Source organism: Mesocricetus auratus, unplaced genomic scaffold, assembly GCF_017639785.1.
Source record: "Mesocricetus auratus isolate SY011 unplaced genomic scaffold, BCM_Maur_2.0 Super-Scaffold_100021, whole genome shotgun sequence".
NCBI classification, from domain to species: Eukaryota; Metazoa; Chordata; class Mammalia; order Rodentia; family Cricetidae; genus Mesocricetus; species Mesocricetus auratus.
Genome location: NW_024429202.1, coordinates 14,938,163 through 14,959,831, shown reverse-complemented (window position 1 = coordinate 14,959,831; position 21,669 = coordinate 14,938,163). Strand labels below are relative to the sequence as shown.

The 21,669-nt window shown below is 40.9% G+C and overlaps 1 protein-coding gene across 1 annotated transcript in view; it reads left to right on the top strand.

Moving 5' to 3' along the window:
* Nucleotides 1-887: 887 nt before the first annotated feature.
* Pkhd1 (PKHD1 ciliary IPT domain containing fibrocystin/polyductin) overlaps nucleotides 888-21,669 on the top strand; it is a 424,327-nt gene continuing 403,545 nt past the window's right edge. Inside the window, exons 1-10 of the mRNA XM_005072284.4 lie at nucleotides 888-939; nucleotides 2,401-2,478; nucleotides 3,022-3,166; nucleotides 6,454-6,562; nucleotides 10,259-10,316; nucleotides 14,584-14,662; nucleotides 18,288-18,362; nucleotides 19,520-19,584; nucleotides 20,041-20,080; nucleotides 20,988-21,058. Coding sequence (XP_005072341.1) covers nucleotides 888-939; nucleotides 2,401-2,478; nucleotides 3,022-3,166; nucleotides 6,454-6,562; nucleotides 10,259-10,316; nucleotides 14,584-14,662; nucleotides 18,288-18,362; nucleotides 19,520-19,584; nucleotides 20,041-20,080; nucleotides 20,988-21,058 — 772 coding nt within the window. The remainder of the gene's footprint in view (nucleotides 940-2,400; nucleotides 2,479-3,021; nucleotides 3,167-6,453; nucleotides 6,563-10,258; nucleotides 10,317-14,583; nucleotides 14,663-18,287; nucleotides 18,363-19,519; nucleotides 19,585-20,040; nucleotides 20,081-20,987; nucleotides 21,059-21,669) is intronic.

The following is a 21,669-nucleotide window of genomic DNA, read 5'->3' as shown; positions in this document are numbered from 1 at the left end:
TTATTTGTCTATCTATTTATTTATAATAAAATTACATCAACCCGTCTCTTTCTAACCCCTTACCACCATTTTTTAAATTCACAGCTCCTTGTTTTTTATTTTATTTTATTTTTATTTTTGGTTTTTCGAGTCAGGGTTTCTCTGTATTGTTTTAGAGGCTATCCTGGAACTTGCTCTGTAGACCAGGCTGGCCTAGAACTCACAGAGGCCACTCTGCCTCCCGAGTGCTGGGATTAAAGGTGTGTGCCACCAATGCCCAGCATCCTTGGTTTTTAAATTATTATTGCTACGTGTATATGTGAATAAGTATATGCATGCAATATGCTGAGTCATCAGTTTTTAATTGTCTGTAGCTCTTCATCTAGGGGTGGGGCCCCATGTGATTTCTCCTATCCACGTTGGCATGTCCACTGGCATTGTCATTATTTAGGACTTGCTTAAGCAGCCATTGTCGAGATTTCATCCTATCTACAAGATGCTATCTTGGAGCAGACTTCCTGGTCCTCTGGCCCTTACGTTCTTTCTTCTGCCTCTTTCTCCCTGTTCTTGGAGGGTTAGGTGTAGGGGTTGTGTTGTAGATGTATCAATTTGGGATGGGCAGCCCACAGTCAATTGTTCACTACATTTGGGCTGCTCGCGACTTTCTGTAATGGTCTCCGTCTGCTGTGGGGAAAAAAATCTTCGATGAGTGAGAACTACACTTGTTGGGCGAGTGCTATGTTTATTCCGTCTTTTTAATTTTCAGTTTCAATATAGCTCATTGATAGTATATAGGCAACTTTTTTAACTTTATGTTTTATAAGGCACAAAAGCCACGTTGCACCAATCAACACAAAAAATGCTTTTAATATCGCAACCATCTCAAGAGGGTTGAGCTAGCTGACGTCATGCCTGCCTGGCTGATCGCTCTGCTGAGTATGAAAGTACTACTTCTAGCAGGTAAGTAGGAAGCGTGTGAACAGATCACATATCAAACTGCTAGGTCACTTTGAGGGCTACTACTACTTGTGAAAATATTGCCCACTTAAAATGTGAGTTCAAACAATATGTTAGAAGGAAGTGTTGAAGTATCTGCTTCAGGATTTGAAATAATAATTCTTTTTCCTGATGAGTATCTGGGGATATTTGTTAAATTATTATATTTTAGTTTTTCATGGCCAGTGGGGGTTGCTGTTACAATTCAAATATTTTAATAATAAAATAACTTCCTTTGTAACCTCTTTTTTGGAGTAGTAGATATAATTCTTATTAGATTTTATTGTTATATCTTCCCTAAGGAATTGTGCCTTAGTGATTAATGGCTGCTTGCATTAAAATCACCTTTATTTTTTACCCCAATCATGTTTCTAGATTCTCAGTGAGGTTGATAATCCCTCTGTATCTTATTATATTTTTTCTCTTCTTTGGATAAAATGATTTAATGATCTCTGGGGGTCTGAGGATGGAGTGATCTGGTTAGTGTTGTCATGATGACGTATTGATGTGAATGGGTTTCCACCATTCTTAGGCGTGTAGTGAGCCAACAAATGGTGGCTGTTCATAATGCCTGGGGTAGTCCAGAGGCAAGGCCCGGTTTACACGTGACATTTTCTGACATGGAAATGAAGCAGTTTCCTATAGATAGCGTACAACTCTTTGCTTGTTATCATGTGGAGGTGTTGAGTGATGTTTGCTAGCTAGATGTTTGAAGTGGCTTTGCCTGGATCATGACATGTCTGGAAATATCCTCAAAGCTGTTATTGAGCCCAATTTAGCCTAGCATTTCGAGTTCGTACCCCTTTCCTTTTTTATTTTAAAGGGAGTTCTACAATGCTCTCACTTTAGTCCCTCAATGATCATTGAAGGCAAAAATTCATAGACGACTTGGATGCATTTAGGGAGTCACTGTGTTATGTATTCAATAGGGCTCAAAAAGGGAAAAAACTGAAGGACAGGGTGTGAAGAAAGAGAAAGGAAGTAGGCCTATCTCCAAGAAGTTTTTCCTTTTCCCAAGAAGTGGGAATATAAGTGAACTTTACATTTAAGTGTGGTCATCTGAACAGAGAGTGGAACAGAGAAGAGAAGCATAATGAGATCAGGTCAGAATCAAGCATGTCTCTGAGACTATTTCTAAAGGAAGCAGAAATTCAGGATTGTCCGATGAACGTCGGGGTTCTGGGTTGCTAAAATGAGAATGATAAATTTTCCTTGAAGCAGGACTCAACAACTATTGCTTCCCGGGCTAGCAATGTCTGGATACAATTGCACATTGTGAACCAGAAACTCTGGTGAGATGGCCTGGTGTTTTATGCATCATCCAGCCACCGGATGAGACATTCACAGTAAAGTCTGCTTTACGATATTGGGGGTGCTAGTGGATTACACACAACCTTCAAAATCAGCATTTTCTTCTGTTGACAGACCCTTACCTGAGTTTCCAGATCGAACCTTCAGAAGGTAGCCTTGCAGGGGGAACTTGGATCACAGTTATTTTCAATGGTAGGTTTGGGCTACCCTAAATGTGCGTGTTGGAGTTACTGATCCAAAGTCCAAAGAAGTTTGAATCCTTGCCTCTTTGTCTAAGAAGAGCTCTAAAGAAAGGCCTGAGATGGTGAAGTGATGACTCCACTGTGTCGTTGCAGATGCTAACTGGCCAATGGCACTGCAGAGGTCACTGTTGCATTAGTGCCCTCATGGTGGGATGCTTGCATGGAAATGTCAGCACATTCATGAGCACTGTCTTGGCTGTTGCCCTTATACATGATTCCATGTCAGGAGCCTCTAAACCATACTGTACCATCCACATTTCCCCCATGGCACAAAGCAACTTGGAAGGTCAGAAAACTCTTTTCCAGGGGGCAGGCAGATGTGAAGGGAGAAAAACATTTATAGGCTCATAAGAGAACCTTTGTAACACAGCATTTGGAAATGGGTATTAACGCCGTCCCATTAACAAACACAATGGCTTACATTGCCCCCCTGTGGCCAACGTTTGCATTGTCCCGTCTGCCTCTTCAGTCTGAGATTTCTTCTGGTGTTTAGGTTTGGAGAAAAGCATTCTTTACCCCAGCAATGGCTCTCAGCTGGAGATCGTCCTGGTGAATGTGGCAGTTTCTACTTTGCCAAGGATCCCCTGTGATGTCCATCCTGTCTTCGTGGATTTGCCTGTGGTGACTTGCCAGACCAGGTACACGTGTCTGGAATACAAAGGCAGGATGAAGGAGCTTCTGGTTTCTCAATAGCTTTGGGTGATATGTTAGACAACTCCTGCACTATGCTGATCAGGTGTGGCTTTAGAATATGCCACATGAATATGCTAACGTGTTTTCAGAATTCTTTTCCTTTAATCTCTCTCGGAGCAGAAAACAGAAACAAAGTTCTGTCTATGGCAGAAAGGACAGGTGAAAGAAAATGGAAAACGGACATTATCACGAACAAAAGCAATTACCTGTCAATGTTCTTTTTTTGTAAAACTTTAATTTTTCTTTACTATTTTATTTTTGAGATTATAATATAATCGCATCATTTCCTCCCTTCCCTTGCCTCCATCCAAACCCTCCACATACACCCACCCTGCTCTCTTTCAAATTTGTGGCCCGTTTCCTCATTAATTATTGTTGCATGCATATATGTTTATACATATATCCCTAGATATTACCTTCTTTGTCCATATAATATATGTGTATGTGCATTTTCAGGACTGATCATTTGCACTAGACAAGCAATTGGTGTGCTCCTCCCTGGGGAAGAGCACATCTCCTGCTCTTAGCTTTCTTCGGGTGCCTGTCGTATTTCATCTTGAGTTGAGGATTCTTGGGCTTTTCCCCACTCATTTTGGCATGCTTATTGTCCTTGTTCAGCTCACATTTGGGCAGTCATGTTGGTGGGACTTTATGGGTGTAACCTCTGACATCACTAAGAGACACATCTCATGTTAGATTCCCTGACGCTATGGCTGCTATGGTCTTTCTAAAGACCTCAGCATGAACTACATATGCAAGTATATGGTCAACATTGGAGAAAGCTCCATGAGCTGCTAAGAAGAAAGTATATTCTTTTGTAGCATATTCTTGTAAAGAGAAGCCTTTTCCTTGCCAGCGGCTTTGTTTTTTTCCCCACCAGTCGCCTGTGCTCTGCCGCGTTGTAGTCCCCCAAATAACACACAAGACGCTGTATTAGTTATGAAGCTGTTGGCCTTGCTTGCTTCTTACTGGCTAGCTCTGACTTAAGTATTTACCCCATAATTGTTAATCTAAGTATTTCTCTTACTGGAGCAAAGTTCCTGACATCTTATTTCTCTGGTGGGCTACATTGTGACTCCCTGTGTTTCTCCTACCCAGAGTCCTCCTGGACTCCTAGTCCCACCTATCTTGCTTCCCTATTGGCCAACAGTGCTTTATTGACATATACACAGGACTTCCCCCATCATATTCTTTTGTGTTTGCTTGAAATGTTCTGTAAATGTCTGCTAGGTCCATTTGATTTACGACATTATTTAACCCTAACATTTCTTTGTTTAGTTTTTATCTGGATGACCTGTCTATTGGTGAGAGTGAGAAATTGAAGTCACCCCCTATCACTGTTGTAGAGTTTCTTTAGTGAACTTGGGTGCCATCATGCTTGGTGCACAAATATTTAGAGTTGCAGTGACCTCTTGGTGAAGTTTTTCTTTGATGAGTATGTAGCATCCTTCTCTATCGAACTAGTTTTGGTTTGATGTCTACTTTGTCAAATATTAAAATGGCTATGCCTGCTTGTTTCTTGGGTTCATTTGCTTAAAATATTTTTCCATCCTTTTACACTGAGGTGATATCTATCTTTGTGGTGAGGTATGTTTCTTGGATGCAGCAGAGAGATGGATTCTGCTTTCTAATCCAATCTATTAATCTGCATCTTTTTATTTGGGAATTGACACCATTAATATTGATAGTTAATAATGAGAAGTTTTTATTGATGTCTTTGTTGACGTATTGTGTATTTCCTCCCATATTTTGATTTATTGTTCTGGGATTACTTATTTTGTGTGTTTTCTTTGGTATAGATAACCTCTTTAGACTGGCATTTTCCTTGTAGTGACTTCTGTAGGGCTGGATTGAAAATTTTGTTTTAGTGTTGAGTGTTTTTCCTCCTTTGTCTATTGTGATTGATAGTTTTGCTGGATATAGTAGTCTGGATAAGTATCTGTCATCTCTAAGAGTTTGCTGAATATCTTCCCAGGCTCTTCTGACTTTCAGTCTCCATTGAGAAGTCAGGTGTTATTATTATTATTTATTAAATTTATTCATTTATTTTATATTCCAACCTCAGTTTCCTCTACCTCCTCTCCTCCCATTCCCTTCCTCTACTTCCTGCCCAGCCCCCCCCATCCATTCTCCTCTGTTTCTGTTCAGAAAGGGGCACAAAGTGTTTTTCTGATGGTTCTGTATTAATATGTGACTTGATCTTTTTCTTTGCAGCTTATAATATCCATTCTTTGTTCTGTGTATTTAGTGCTTTTATTATTCTATGTTTTGAGGAATTTCTTTTCTGGTTCAGTCTACTTGGTGTTCTGTTTGTTTCTTGTACTTTAATAGGCATCTCTTTCTTTAGTTTGGGGGAGCTTTTCTTCTATGATTTTGTTTAAAATATTTTCTGTGCCTTTGACCTATATTTCTTTGTTGTCTTCTGTTTCTATTATTTATAGACTTAGTTTTTTGATAGTGTCCCAGATTTCCTGGCTGTTTTGTGCCTGAATCTTTTTTTTTCAGATTTAACATTTTGCTTTTCTTCTCTCTTGTCTTCAATACCTGAGGTTCTTTCTTTCATGTCCTGAACTTGATGAGGCTTACCTCTGAGTTTTCTGTTTGACTTCTTAATTTTCTCATTTTCAGTTTTATTTCAGTTTGGGTTTTCTTTAGTGATACTATTTTTACTTTCATGTCCGTAACCATTTTCATTATTTCATTCCACTGTTTCTTTGTATTTTCATAGACTTCATTGACAGTTATTCTTATCCTCCTCGTCATCCTAGAATATATTCATAATTGCTATTTGAAGTGCTTGCCTTGTGCTGTTGAAGTCCTATGAGCCCATAATTCTGAGTTATTAAGTTCTTAAATTAAGTTCAAATGATTTTCAGCAACAACAAGAAATACAATTTCTCTTGGTGAGGAATCAGTCTTTACAATGGAGCTGTAGTGAATAGTAGATCTAGGTGGTGAAGAGGGAAGTATAGAGACATTCCCTCAGCTCCATTTTTCAAACAAGGGACAAAGTGTAAAGCAATCGGGTCGGTTTAATCCCAGCACTTGGGAGGCAGAGGCAGGTGGATCTCTGTGAGTTCAAGACCAGCCTGGTCTACAAAAGCTAGTTCCAGGACAGCGTCCAAAACCACAGAGAAACTTTGTCTCTAAGAAACAAACAAAAAAAAGTGTAAAGCAATAAGGTGGGAACTCCTGGTTTTATATTCATAAAGATTTCCATTTTCTGCCCCAGATCTCTGCTGTCTGAAGACCATGCAGGTCTCTACTCTCTGGAGATTCGCTCTGGGGAGCAACTGCTCAGCGGCCGGTGTCCAGGATCGCTAGACAGCTGTGCTTTTAAGGTGTGTTCTGAGGATAGAGGAATGTGTTTGACTGGTCAGGTAGTAAATGTGTCACCAATAATAAGTTATAAATCAACCAGCATGTCTGCTTTAACAGGGAATAAGAAATATGGAGAGAATGCTAGGGTTTCTCTCCTGCTAAGAAAGAAATACTGACTGCTGGTATATCAAGTTCTAGTTGAGTGCCTTATGTACACTGGGCAGTACAATGCTCCCCAATTTATGATGGATTCATCTATTACGCTTGTTGCATTACCCATGTAGTCATTGGTAGGACCAGGATTTGAACCCTCTTGTGACGGCGGATCCACATTGAACCCCACAGACATTGCTCTTGTGGTCAAGTGTTATGTTTTCAGCTGATTCTAAGTGTTAGGGTGCTGAAGGGACTCAGGGGTCCCTGGTGCTTCGGTCGGGCATCTCCTTGTCCCCTGCTGTGTGGCATATTTTGCTATTCTTCTGGCACTAGTCTGAAAGCCCCTTGCTGCTGAAATTCTCCTTCAAAGTCAGACAGACAGATCAGGAAGGTGAGATGGCAGAACTGAGATCAGTTTCCTTTAAGCCAGTGTCTGATCTTATTTAATTTAGACCCTTCATACTTAGACTAGGCTCCCTTTTGTGTTTGGTTCCACCTAAGACCCGCGTAGCTTTGTAGGAAAATGAACTGTAAATGGGGAACCCTTCATGAAGGGAGATGCTCCAGCAATGCTCTCGGTAGAAAAGACCTTTGTTTAAGAGCTAATCACTCATGTCTGTTCTTAAACTCACAATGTTTTAGAGTTAAGACTCCACCCTAAACTCAACTCGAATACCGTTATGTAGGCACTAACTTTTTGAATTTCAGAATTTGGTGTTCAAACACAATTAACAATGTGATCTTCAAACCAAGAAGCTATTAAAGTTTGAAATTTTGTGTCTGTAAGTATATATCAAAGAGAAGAAACAAAGTTACATCATTCTTTCTCCCGAAGAACTGTATCACCACCTCTCCGGTGGCTCAGGAACCATCAGATAGATAGAAGTGTCTGAGCACTCCAAGCCCTCTTCACTTCAGGAAGTAGTTTTCCTACTTAGTATAAAGATCAGGAAGGACAGGGGTGGGGGAGATACCCTCCCTGAAATCCCATATTAAAGCAAGTCCTGCAGTGGCTCCGCTAACTTGGTGAGTTGATGAACTATCACCAGGGGATGGAGTTAATGAGAGGCGCTTGAGTGGAATAAAATGCAGTGTGCCTTTCTGCTTTGGGACTGGGACTAAGGGAACCACGGGTATTAAAAATTAATTCCATCTTGCCAGCCCACTCCAAGGAGCCTGCTGCGGGCACTGACAGGTTTGAAGGACTCACAGAAGGGCTATCAAGCAGCTGGTGGCTGTGACTTTATCTTTCTAAGCCGCTGCCTTTGCCAGCCCTCTCTGGCTCACCTAGCTTCCTGTCTTGCTGCTGCTGACCTTACTGGGCTCAAGGATCAGCATGTAGGAAGCCTGCTTTGGAAGCTCATTAATTTCTCGCTGTTCCTTCTCCAGCCTGGTGGGTGAGCAGAAGTCTGTTTCTCTTAGAAACAGTACTGTTTTATGTTTTATGAATACAGAAAGAATCACGAGTGAAAACTTACACTGTGGTTTAACCCTAAGTATACCCAGTGCTCTCTGACGAGTGGGGAGGAAGCAATAAATAAGGCTCTATATCGCCACTAACGTCTTAAAGGATGGCAGCTGGCACAGTACATTTTATTTTTCAAGTTGGAAACCTAGAGGTAGGTTTCAGTATTTGCTTTGAAGTTGACTGCTCCATCTGCCTCAGTTTCTAATGAGTGCAAGAGAGGGCAATAACGACTTCTTTAAAATTCCAATGGAAGTCACTTTGGAAGGAAGGGCTCCCCGTGGGAGATGAAAAGCGAAGAGTAAGCCATTGGGTTGCAGGCCAGAGCTGGGACTGAATGTTTGGCGTCATGTGTGGAACTGCATTCATCTTTATCTTCTGTTGAGATCACAGCCAGTTCTTAATCTGTGAAGTCACAGCAGTCTTATCTGGGCCCCCTGACTGCATATTTTCTGTGAACTAGTTTCTAACCCTTCCCTGCAGAGAATAAGGAAAATGGCCTTGATGGCAGACTGCACTGCTGTGTAGATCAATACTTAAAACTCCACACTCAACAGGCCACCATTGGCTTGGTTGAAAAGCCTTTTCATTCCCAATGCCTGATTAGGGTGGTTGATTAACCATGGCTATTCTCTGGTAATGGTCTCCCTGGGAATTTGGACTCCCGGGAAGCTGGATGCAGCCCAAACAAAACAGTTTGCTGTGCTTTGTTTTGTAAATGGAAAACACTGTAGCTGTCTAGAAAGGAAGCAGTCTAGTCATCTACGAGGAGAAGTGGTGACTAAGTCTCTTTCTGGGTGAAACATTAACTCATGGGTCAGACCTTGGCTGGTCAGTCTGGACCATCCTGTAAGTGTCTCTGTTTCCTCATTTAGCCTGGGATGATGTCCCACTGGAGCAATGCTCTACTCTTGGCCTAACCTAGACGTCTGTAGGAAAGATGGACTTCTGGAATTATCTCATTCTCCCTGTCCGTCTCAACAGTACATTAGTCAACCACAAATGGACGATTAGATGTATTGACAGGAGTAAAAGTGTCGCCTATGCTTCAGGCTAGGCAGAGGAAAGTAAGTGCTGTGGTAACAGGCATTGTCCCTTCTTGCTGAGGCATGAAGCTAACATGAAATGTTGTGTTCTAAGAAACGGACATTGTAAGTTGATTTGGGGCTTCAGTATGTTCCCACTTCTCCCAGAAATGGTGTTTACCTCGTGTGTGTGTGTGTGTGTGTGTGTGTGTGTGTGTGTGTGTGTGTTCACACATGGCCTTGGTGAACATGTGGAGGTCAAAGGAGAATCTTGGGTGTCTATCTGTCTGTCTTCGGTGTCTACCTTGTTTAAGTCAGGATCTCTGCTGTTTTCCCATGAACTTCCAGAGATTCTTCTGTCTCCACCTCCCACATCACCATAGGAACCCTGGGATATCAGACACGTCTGACTTTATGTGGGTTGTGGGGACTCAAACTCAGGTCCTCATGCTTGTGTGACAAGTGCTTTACTCACTGAGCCATGGTCATAACCATGACCTCCTTCTTGAAAGACAGTATTCCTTCCCTTTCCTGGAATATTTTCCCACAAACAGGTGCTTTCTGCTTTTCTAACTTTGCTCGTGTATATCCAACTTCTTATTTTATGCAGTGGCTAGCTGACAATAGTTGAAACTACACTCCTTCCAGCTTAAAAATTAATTCTCTTCTAGGTGCATATGAATCTTTAAGAGTCAAAGACATTCAATTATAATAATGGAATTAAAAGACTGACATTCTGGGTGGTACCTTGTCTACCTTTATTTATGGCAAAATATGTCCCAGGGTGTGGCAGGCAGGTAGGTATAAATAGGCTTGCAAGACTTGAACTGTGTGGCATAGGTTAGAGGGATATATGACCTTGATCAGGTCTCTCAAACTCACCTGCAGAAGATAATAATGCCTGTCATGCCTGCTTCATGGGACTATCACAAAGAGAACAAGGAGCAGGTGTCCAGTGATTGGGGAAATGCACCCCATTTTCACTCCTGCTTTCTGAGGATGAGTTTGTGGCTCTTGGGGGTCATGTCTATTCTAACGAAATGTTCATTTGTGATAATACTTTCAAACAGTTTTCCAAGGCACAGACACCTGTTGTGTATCACGTTAACCCGTCAAGTGGAGTTCCAGGTAAGAAATCTTCTGTTGCATATGAATAACCGTGAATCTCTTTGCCAGCCTTGTCACAAACTCTTCTACCTGTGTGTGGCTTCTATAGTCCAATTTAGAGTCTTATCTGATGTTGTTTTGAAAATAAGTTTCAGCTTCACGTTTCTTTTTAAATTGGTTTGCTTTTTCCCTTCAGGCCCTTTTGTTCAATGGCTTTACTGATAAAAATATTATCCAAAACATGATTAACAACAAGAAAGTCTGACAACATCCAAAGTAGTCCACACTGGAGACTGCAGGGGGTAGAAATCACCACCACTCGCTTTATTCCCACCTGAAATAGTCCATTCATACTAGGGAGTCTTCATTGAACCCCTACTGTGTGCCAACTTACATCCTTAACTCATCATATGTATTATTATCTGGGGATCACCAAAACATGATGCTACAGGAACTATTATTTTCATCTTGAAGAGAAAGAAATGAGGTATCAGGGGTTAAAGGATTTGCCCAAAGTAGCGGTTCTCAACCTTCTTAATGCAGCAACCCCTTAATATAGTTCCTCATGTTGTGGTGACCCCCAACCATATAAAGTTATTTCATTGCTACTTCATAACTGTAGCTTTGCTGCTGCTATGAATCATAATGTAAGCATCTGATAAGAAGGATATATGATATGCAGGGTATCTGCTTTGTAACCCCCAAAGGGATTGAGACCCACAGCTTGAGAGCTGCTAGTTTGAATTGAGGTAAAGCCTGTGTATATTACTATTTTGGTGCATGTCAACTAGTACTGGATACAACTTGGGATGCTACTAGCCCTGATGTTCATGAGTTAGCAAAACTCAGACATGCACTTGATCTTAGTCAAGGCTCAGAAAGGATGAAACACAGGCATATTATAGCTAGGAGGGTGGAAGAGGAGGTGGCTATGTAAGGGTGGGGGATTTATATAGAAGGGGATGCTCTGACATATACGTTCAGTAACTTTGTAAGTTTTCTTTAAAGCCAAGTAATAAACACAGCTTTAAAAATTATTCTTTGCTGTTTGTTTATGGGCAAATTCCTATGTGTATGTATGTATATATGTACACACACACATATATATCAGATTTTTTATTTGTTCTATATTTCCAGTATGGTATAAATCTGTGAATATAGTTGCTAATTTAAAAAAATCATTGCATTTGCTATTTACTTATTATTAGTGTGTACATGAATGTGTGTGTATTAGTGTGTGTACCATGTACATGTGCACAGGTATCATAGCTTGTCTTGTGTATGGAGGTCAGAGGACAGCTTTCAGGAGTTGGCTCTCTCTACCATGAAGGTTCAGGAATGAAACTCGGGTCATCGTGGTCAATGGGAAGTGCCTTTTAAAGCCCACCGAACCATCTTGGTAGGCCAAGTTGCTAGGTTTTCAGGTGTGATTATGTCAAAATGCAGAATCTGATCTAATTGTTTTGATGTGACTAACTGATTATCTTAGGTGGCAGATATCTTATTCTAATGAGGGATGAATAAGGAGCCATTAGAGATGTGACAGAGCTGCTCTCCAGATCTGTCAAACTCGCTTGTCTGGACGAGGTGGAGTTCTGCACACTGTCTTTCTTCCACCTTTTGGGGGAATGACTGGCGGCTGGCCTTATCAGAGTGGTCCCTCAAGGCACGATCCACATGGCTGCATCTTTGAAATCACTTTCTAGACAATTACTCTCATTTCATTTGGGAAGCTTGCCCAGAGTAGCGGCCAGGGACATGCGGGAGGAGGTAGCTACATAAGAGACCGCATTTTGTTTTATGGGTAGTTGGATTTCTGTATATACTTAACAGTCCTTCACTGTGACACAGAATCCCCTGGCACTGTGTTCTGCTTTGGCCATCTGTCAGTCTCTGTTAGGCTTCTTTGTTTTGGAACAAACAACCAAAACCCCCGCAAGATTTTCTAATTTCTGTAACCTGCTATTTTTTGTTTGCTTGCTTTGATTTTTTTTCTGAGACAGGGTTTCTCTGTGTGGCTTTGGAGCCTGTCCTGGATCTCACTCTGTAGACCAGGCTGTCCTTGAACTCATAGAGATCCGCCTGTCTCTTCCGCACGAGTGCTGTGATTAAAGGTGTGCACCACCACTGCCTGGCTCCTGCTGTTTGTTTTTAAGTGGCACATAACAAAGCTTGGCCTTATCCCAGAGAACTAGGAAGTCAATCGTGTAGCTTTGTCAACGTTGAATGAAACATTCTGCCCATTAGCAGCCACAGAGAATTTGAGGTTCCAATTTTCTGGAAACTTGAGACCTGGATCTCAGTCCTTAAGAATCCACACTTTCTCTTCACCCTCCTGAAAGGTTCAGTTCTAGCCATGCAGTGACTGCAGATGAAAGTCCCCTTACTGATGTCACAAAGAACAGCATGAAGAGAATCCCCGGGTGACAATGTTTAGTAGCTTTAAGTGCTCATGGAGAAACTCAAAGTTTTCTGGACACAGCGACACCAAGTATATCCTTTTCTGAGTTTGGAGGTTTTACTGAACTAGCAAATGCCTCCCTCATCTGAGAAGCCTGTTTGTAATAATATTACTGCCTGTATATCTTGAGTAGCTGGGGTTATGGGAACATGACATATAGTACATGGCTTACCTTGTCTTTGCTGAGCGAACAGCAGGTGTGCATTATCCAAACTTTAGCCCTAAGTCTCTTGCTGTTCTGTGTTCATCTTTAGTGCCTGTCAGTTTGTCCCATGAGGTACTTTTACCTTTTGCACTTTGAGATATGGAAAATAATTAGGATCCCCGTCAGAGATTGTGTGACACAGCCTCTTCATATAGCTTTGCATTTTTTTCTCGTTTTTGTTAGTTCTTTGAGAATCTCACTCAGTGTATTTTGATCACATTTGCCCTCTCTTCCCACTCGTTCCAGACCCACTTGTCCCTTCCCTACCTATGCAACTCTTTTGTTTTCCTTAAAACAAACAAACATCAAGTATAATGTGTGCTGCCCATATACTCTTGGGGGTGTGGCCTTCCACTAGAACGTGGTTGACTTACCAGGGGCCACACTCTTTTTTTATTTTTAAATTTAAATTTAAATTAGAAACAAGGTTGCTTCACATGTCAATTTCAGGTCCCTCTCCCTTTCCCTCCCCTCCTCCCGCGCCCTCCCACCAACCCCCCCAGTATCCCCTCATTTTCCCAGGGAGGGTGAGGCCCTCCATGGGGGTGTCCATAGTCTGTCATTTCTTCCAGGGCAGCAGGGGCCACACTCTTAAAGGAAATTGACTCACCCTCTTTCAACAGTTCCCTGTTGCCAATAGTTCCGTATCCAGGGGTAGACTTACATGTGAACCTCCCTTATTCCACTCTGGGATTTTGTCTGCTTTTAGCTTGCACAGGTTTTGTGCATGCTGCCTTCACAAGCTCTGTGAGTTTGTTTGTGCAACTGCCCTCTTGTGTGTGGAAAATGCTGTTTCTTAGTCATCATCCCTGTCTCTAGCTCTTGCAATCTTTTTACCCCTCTTCCACAAGGATCCTGGAATATTTGGGGTGTGTGTGATACCGATATCCCCAAATACAGCTAAGCACGCTACAATTCTTAGGCTTTGCAAGGTGACCAATTGTGAGTACTGCCAAAAGGAGGTGCTTTGATGAGGGTTGAGAGATATGACACATAACACACACACACACACACACATACATACACACACATACACGCACACACATGCACATATGCACACACGCAGGTGTGCACACATACACAGACAGAGAGGATATCACACATTGTTTAATGTGTGCATTAAACACTGTATCACATGCATACTAAAACATGCATATTTGTCTTCTCAAATATACCCTTTATTTTTGAAGACCCTATCTTCCGGATTTTAAAACACAGTACATTGACATTATGTAAAGTCACTGAATTGTGCAATAGAATACCAGGGCTTGCTTTTCCCCTCTCACTGGAACTTGGCTGTTGTTGGTCAGCCTTTTCTTATCCCTCCCTCTCACTGATTCTTTCCAGTCTATTCTTCCCTGTAGAACAGGTAAGTACTATTCTACTCTCAATGTCTGTGTAATCAGTGCTTTAGATGCTACATTATTTTAGCCTTCTTAGTGTGTAACGTTGATCGCTGGATTCTAGCACTCATTTTATATTTATATAGTTTACTGAACACATTAATTTTATACACCTGTGCCTTGTTGGGTATACGTAGCAAAACAAAAACAAACAGAATACATGCTACACATTGGAGATCTGAGCTAAGCCCATTGCATTTTGAACTCTTTTTAAACCAGGAGAGGTAGTCCATGTGTATGGCTGGATCATCACTGACCAGTTGGAAACCTTTGATCCTGATGTGGACTACATTGACAGGTAAGCATATGTTTGTTCCTGTGCTCGCATGGCATGCATGTGCTAGATGGACAGCTTCCTCTGAAGCAGTAAACTGCAAGGGCTTGGCACAGGACTGCCATTTTTTCCCAAGCAGTTTATGGTTCCTGGTGCACCAGACTTCAGCTTTTACTTTGTGGATGTGATTGCAATGGGCAGATTAAGTTGGTCCATTGTGTGTTTGTTTTTCTGACAAGTAGTGACCAGTCTCCATGAACTGCACTGTAAGGGTTTTCCTTTTTGATTCTTACCCGTTCTTCCCTCCTCTCTTAGGCTAAAGTAAACTCTTTCTAGAATGATAGATAAACAGAAACATTCATTAACTTCTCTTTTTAGTTATTGCCCATGTATGCATTTAGAACCCTGTTAGAGGGATGAGAGGGAATTGTGTGCTCAGGTACCAACGAGGAAGGAGCTTGTAATGTCTTTTTGGAAATGATTAAATGTGAACCTGACTTTCCTTAATGGCTATTTTAGAAGTATAAAATGTCGCAGCCGGCACCCCCTCCCCTGGGCTCCACAGTAGGACCCACAGCAGGGCCCACAGCCTGCTCGGCATTAGCTGAGGCCAGAGTGGCCCTAAGGACATCAGGGATGACACCACCCACAGAATCCCTTTAAGCCTGCCCAACAATCCCAGACTACACATGCATGCATGCATACACACACACACACACACACACACACACACACACACACACACACACACACACGGCTCCATGGTTTGGTCTACTACTTGGGAAGAAGACTTCTGCTTTCCCAGAGGCCAGGAATTATCTAAGGACCCTAGGTAAGACAATGCCCACCGTCAGCTGACACTCCCTAAAGCCTGCCCAGTAACCCCAGACTACCCCCCACACCTTGCCCACCCCACTTCCCAGGCTCCACAATAGCATCCATAGTCTGTGCAGCTTTACTGGAAGTCAGAGTGGTCCTAGAGATCCCAGGGAGGACACTACCTACCATCCACTAAGCTAAACCCCTTTAAGCCTGTCCAACAACCCCAGATTGTACCAGTCCCCTGGGCTCCATATCCCATCTACTACTTTAGAAGACGTCTTCAGCTTTATCAGAGGCCAGGCAAGATCTAGGAACCCAGATAAGACATAACCCACTGCCAGGTAACACTCCTTAATGCCTACCTAGCAACTCCAGACTGCACCCTTTCCCTTGGGCTCCACACTAGGGCCCTCAGCCCCAGAAGCCTTATAGGAGGCCAGACTGGTCCTAGAAACCACAGATAAAATACTACCCACTGTCCACAAAACCCCTTCAAGCCTGCCAAATAACCTTAGACTGCACACTCACCCCTCGGAGGCTCCATATCCAGGCCTACTTCAGAAACCGATTTCAACTTTACAGGAGCTCAGGGCAGATCTGGGGAACCCAGCCCCAGCAGCTGTACTGGAGGCCAGGCTGGTCCTAGGGTCCCCAGAGGCCAGACCAGATCTAGGGACCGTATCCTGCATCCCCTTCCTCAGGCTTCATATCCAGAAGACCAGAGGCCAGAGACCAGAGAGGAAAGAGAGATCAAGGAATAAAACATCCACCCAACAAAGATAAATGTAGGAATCTACACCTAGACCTATAAGCACTCCAAATCTAGATGCCTAAACACTAGTGTAAGAACACAACAATAACAAAAAGGCAATATGGTATCATGAGAGCCCAGCTATCCATCAACAGCAAGACCTGAACAATATAACACAGCCCAAGCACAAGAAAACAACCTTAAAATGAATTTATAAAGATGACAGAGGTACTTAAAGAGGATATAAAAATCCCTTAAAGAAATTGAGGAAAAGAGAAATAAAAAATTGGAAGAAAACAATAAAAAGGAAACTGTTCAAGACCTGAAAATGTAAATAGAAGCGATAAAGAACACACAAAGAGAGGGAATCCTGGAAATGGAAAAATCTGGGTAAGCAAATAAGAACTACAGATGCAAGCATCACCAACAGAATACAAGGGATGGAAGAAAGAATCTGAGTCATTGGAGACCCGATAGAGGAAATAGATTCATCAGTCAAAGAAAACGTTAACTCTAAATAATTCCTAACACAAAGCATTCAGGAAATCTGGGACTCTATGGAAAGATCAAACATAAGAATAATAGGAATAGAAGGAGAAGAAACCCAATTCAAAAACCTAGAGAATATATTTAACAAAATCACAGAAAAAATTTTCCCAACCTAAAACAGACATGCCTATAAAGGTACAAGAAGCTTACAGAACACTAAATAGATAGCATAAGAAAAGCAAATCCCCTCACCACATAATAATCAAAACACTAAACATACAGAACAAAGAAAGAATATTAAAAGTGCAGGGGATAAAGGCCAAGTAATACATAAAGGCAGACCTATTAGAAGCACACTTGACTTCTCAAAGGATACTAGAATCCAAAAGGACCCGGACAGATGTGTTGCATTCTCTTAAGAGACCATGAGTGCTAGCCCAGACTACTCTAACCAGCAAAACTTTTAATCACCATAGATGGAGAAAACACAAATATTTCATGACAAAGTCAAATTTAAACAATATCTATCTACAAGCTCAGCCCTACAGGAGGTACTAGAAGGAAAATTTCAACCCTAGAAAGTTAATCACACCCACAAAAACACAGGTAATAGTTAATCTCACACCAGCAAAGCCCAAAGATGGGAAACACACAAATACACACACACACACACACACACACACACACACACACACACACACCACACTACCACCACACCAAAATATGAGGAATTAACAATCAATGATCATTAATATCTCTTGATATCAATAGACTCAATTTGTCAATAAAAAGACACAGGCTAATGGAATGAATACAAAAACAGGATTCCATCATTGCATACAAGAAACACATCTCAAAATCACACATAGACATTACCTCAGAATAAAGGGTTGGAAAATTATTTTCCAGCCAAATGGGCCAAAGAAGCAAGATGGTATAACTATCCTAATATCTAACAAAATAGACTTCCAACCAAAATTAATCAAAAGAGATGGAGGTATTTCGTATTCATTAAAGGGAAAATCCACCAAGATGATGTCTCAATTCTGAACATCTATGCCCCAAACGCAAGGGCACCAACATTTGTAAAAGAAACATTACTAAAGCTTAAATTACCACAGATCCCCACACAATAACAGTGGGAGACTTTAACACCCAACTCTCACCAGTGACGTCTACTGGAGACAGGAAGTCCAGGTCCATCCTTCGCCAATGTACCATCTTCCCTACTTGGACGTCTCTCAGCCTCAGTTTGGGATCCAGCTTTTGAAAGGGGACAGTGAATGCGCATGCTCAGTAACTGCAGACAAAGATTGCCAATACGAAGAGGGAGAGTTTTAGGGGAGAGGGGGTAAGAGCTCCGTTAGCAGTGTGGAAGCACAGGCCGTGAGAATACCCCTCCTCTCTGGGAGAAAAGTCACAGTCTTCACTGAGCCACCTACAATGGTACCGTTGGGTTCAGAGGAGAAAGTTCATAACAGTCAGCCTTTTTGATGCCATGTTTTCTGGGAACACTGCACTATTCTTTTTTGTCTTTGTTTCTCTATTTTTCTCTTTCTCTCTCTCTCTTTTTGTCTTCCAACCCAGCCCATTGATCCTGGAAGCTGGTAGAGACAAACGGCTTACTCCTTGTTCCCTTGTAAATAGACAGACTGGAAACTGGTGAGTATTTTCTGTTGTTATTGTTTTCTTGTGAATGAATGTGCTTTCAGTTTCTTTCATATCTCAACCACATGCACATAAATTGATGTTTTAAAAACTGGAAGTCCTGTGTGATAGTTAGCTGTCTTATCTTTAGACTCACTGGAAAATATGAAAGAACTGGGCATCAGTTGAAAATGAAAATTAAAGTAGAATCTAAAACCTTTTGTGAATACAGATAGGCACTGATTGTTAAAGGCATACATCCCCCAACCCAAGGCTTGTCCAATGATCTGGATTAAAGAAAGTCAATCATTTTTTGGTATATACATATGGTGGTTACTCTCGATTTGCAGAAGACATAGGATTTCAGAGAGCAAGCAGGAGAGCTGAACCTGTGACCCTGTGTGACTAACCAGCCTCCAGAATCCACGTCCTAACCACTGTAACTATAATGACCAGGAAAGCAAACAACACCTGGAACATGCTATCCTCTCTCCCCTTTTAATGTGCTTGTGGTGTGCACATTTGCGTGAGCATGTTTACATGTGTAGGAATATGTATGTGTGAGACTTTACATGTGCATGCATGTAGGTTAAAGTTTGGTGTGTGGAATCATAATAGATTTCTCTCCCACCCTATTTAAAAAGACAGGCCCTCTTAATCAAACCCAGAGCTATATACAACTAGTCTTACTCACCCAAAGCCCTTTCCTGAAACATTTTAAGAGAAGTGTCTACATTCTCTAGGTGATATAGCCACAGTTTGGCTGTACTTTTATTTCACTTTCAACTAGGTAGATTTATTTTCTTTTAGGATTATTACAAGAATTGTGTGGCATGGCTTGGCTTCTTGGGATGAGTACTTACTGGAACCAAATTGTATTCTATAGTTTCTTTTCTAGTGTTTTCAGTTCATTTGCTTGAAGTTGTCTGTTTATTATAGTCATCATAAAATAGATTTTGGAAAGAAAAGACTGAATAGATTTTAGGAGTAAGTTAAAGTTTGTTTTGGACATTGTATATTTGGCATGTGGCTTATGTATTGACAACCCCAGTTAGCATTTTCATAAGGATTCTCTGGTTAGTTTGACTTCTCTCTATATGTATTGCTCTCTTTAGAGTTGGGAATTCTAAGCAATTGTCTGATTATTTTTACTTCAATATGTTTTGCTACAGTTTTCCCATCCAGGAGGAAAATGGCCTTGGGACTGTGCAGTGCCGTGTGGAAGGCGATTACATTGGTCTGTCTTAGAACTATCATTTAAAAGACTCACTCATTTCTTTCTTGGTACCCCAAAAGGAAAACAAAAACATATTCATCAGATGGTATCATGTGGATAATAATCATTATTACCAAAATAACTTCCCCAAACACTACACAAAACAACTTTCATATCAACTGATTGATTTATCATAATCAACAATTTTAGTTTACAAACGATTGTGTTGATAGTGTCAACCAGTGTGTTAGGATTTAAATCATGTTTCATCTAAATCTAAGTTTGGGGGGTTGTTTGCCTTACATGTGCCCATTTTGTCATAAAAGTCCATGGGGGTCTTTTCTTGGCAACATGAAAGAAATTGCAGGCTTGGCACAGTAATGATGATTTTGGAGATTTGGGCCCTGTGTAGCAATGGTCTGGCCCAGGAGATTCATGTATGGTCCTGCATTAATGTCTATTTTCTTTATGCTTCAGGTTCCCAGAATGTTAGTTTCTCAGTATTTAACAAAGGGAGGTAAGTGACCAGAGCAGAGGAATCTGTATCTTGTGTTGTCTGTAATATCCTGTGTACTACTCTTAAAGCTTTATCATCTCTACTTTATACCAATAGGATATAGAAAACTTCTTACATACATCTCCTTGGTTTTTTTCACTTGAGTGAGCATTGTGCTCTGTCTTACCTATGGGCATCACAAATGTTTCAATGTAGTGATGGTACAGAACTTTAAGAACTGGCCCTTAAGTCAAAGTTCAGTGACTCTGCACCTGCCATGTGTGTGTTGTGGGATACAATTTTCCTGAGACATATTGTGTCATTATAGGAATTGCCTTCTTCAAGACAGAAAGATGCAGATTTCATCATTCTTTGGAGCCACAGATAAATTAGGATTCTGGATTTCTAGGAGCACTTTTATTCTTGTTCTGCTAGAAGTTTTGTCCTTAAAAGTGCATTTCTTGATATTAATTTTATTGTGATTATATTAACACACTTCATATGGGTATATAACTCAAAGTTTGGATTTGTTTTTTCTTTCTCTCTCTTAAAGTACAAAACTGATCTACTCTATCATAGAAATCTACTGTATCTATCTCTTGTAGGAATCTACTGTATCTACCTGTTATATGAATCTACTGTATCTATTGTAGATATCTACTGTATCTGTTTATTGTAGGAATCTACTGTATCTATTTATTTATTGTGGGAATCTACTGTGTCTAATTAGTGTATGTTAGCTTAGTATCAAGGCCTATTCATATTCGCTGCTTCTAACATTCTATAAAATAGAAATTATTCCCATACAATGATTTTATCTATGAGAAATACCAGAGGTTCTTTTGTGAACTTCCTTTCAAGCAACCAATTTTTTAAAAAATGTAGCTGTAGGTGACATATTACACAAAGCCTTTGTTTTCCTGTGAAGGTCGATGGTGCACAAGGATGCCTGGCTGATCAGTGCTAAACAGGACCTGTTCCTGTACCAGACATACTCAGGTACTCTTCCTTTCATCCTGTCTTCTTCATCCCTTCTCTCAAAGTGCACGCAATGTTAGACTCTCCTGTTCTTTCTTCCGGCAGTTTCTCTTTGGCTGTGAACATGACCTCTCTATTCTGGTTGAAATTAAGTTGCTTGTATCTCTGTCAGCTTTAGTGCTTATGGTTCTGCATTGCTTAATGATATTCTGAGACATGCACTATTGGGTGCTTTAATTATTCCACTTTCCTCCCAGCTTTCATGCACATAAACGTATCTACTGCAACTCCATTAAGCATTGTGGCCTCTTGATGCATGCAGGAGATGAGGAAAACATGACATGCATGAAGCCGGTGTCAGTGCAATGCAGTTTACTGTTTTAAAATGAACTTTTTATTTCATAAGCAAGAATAAGCACTATAAGATAACAGAAAAAGCATAGGAATAGTACAATATAATAAGCAGATAAAGGTAATTTAAATTACTATTAAATCCAGATTATACATATTTGTATTGTTTTTATTATATTTTAATACTATATTATTGTGTGAAAGTCTCATTATTTGTTTAATGAATTGTAATTATTTCACTTCCTATTCCCATCTTTCATTTTCCTCCAATGGCAGTATAG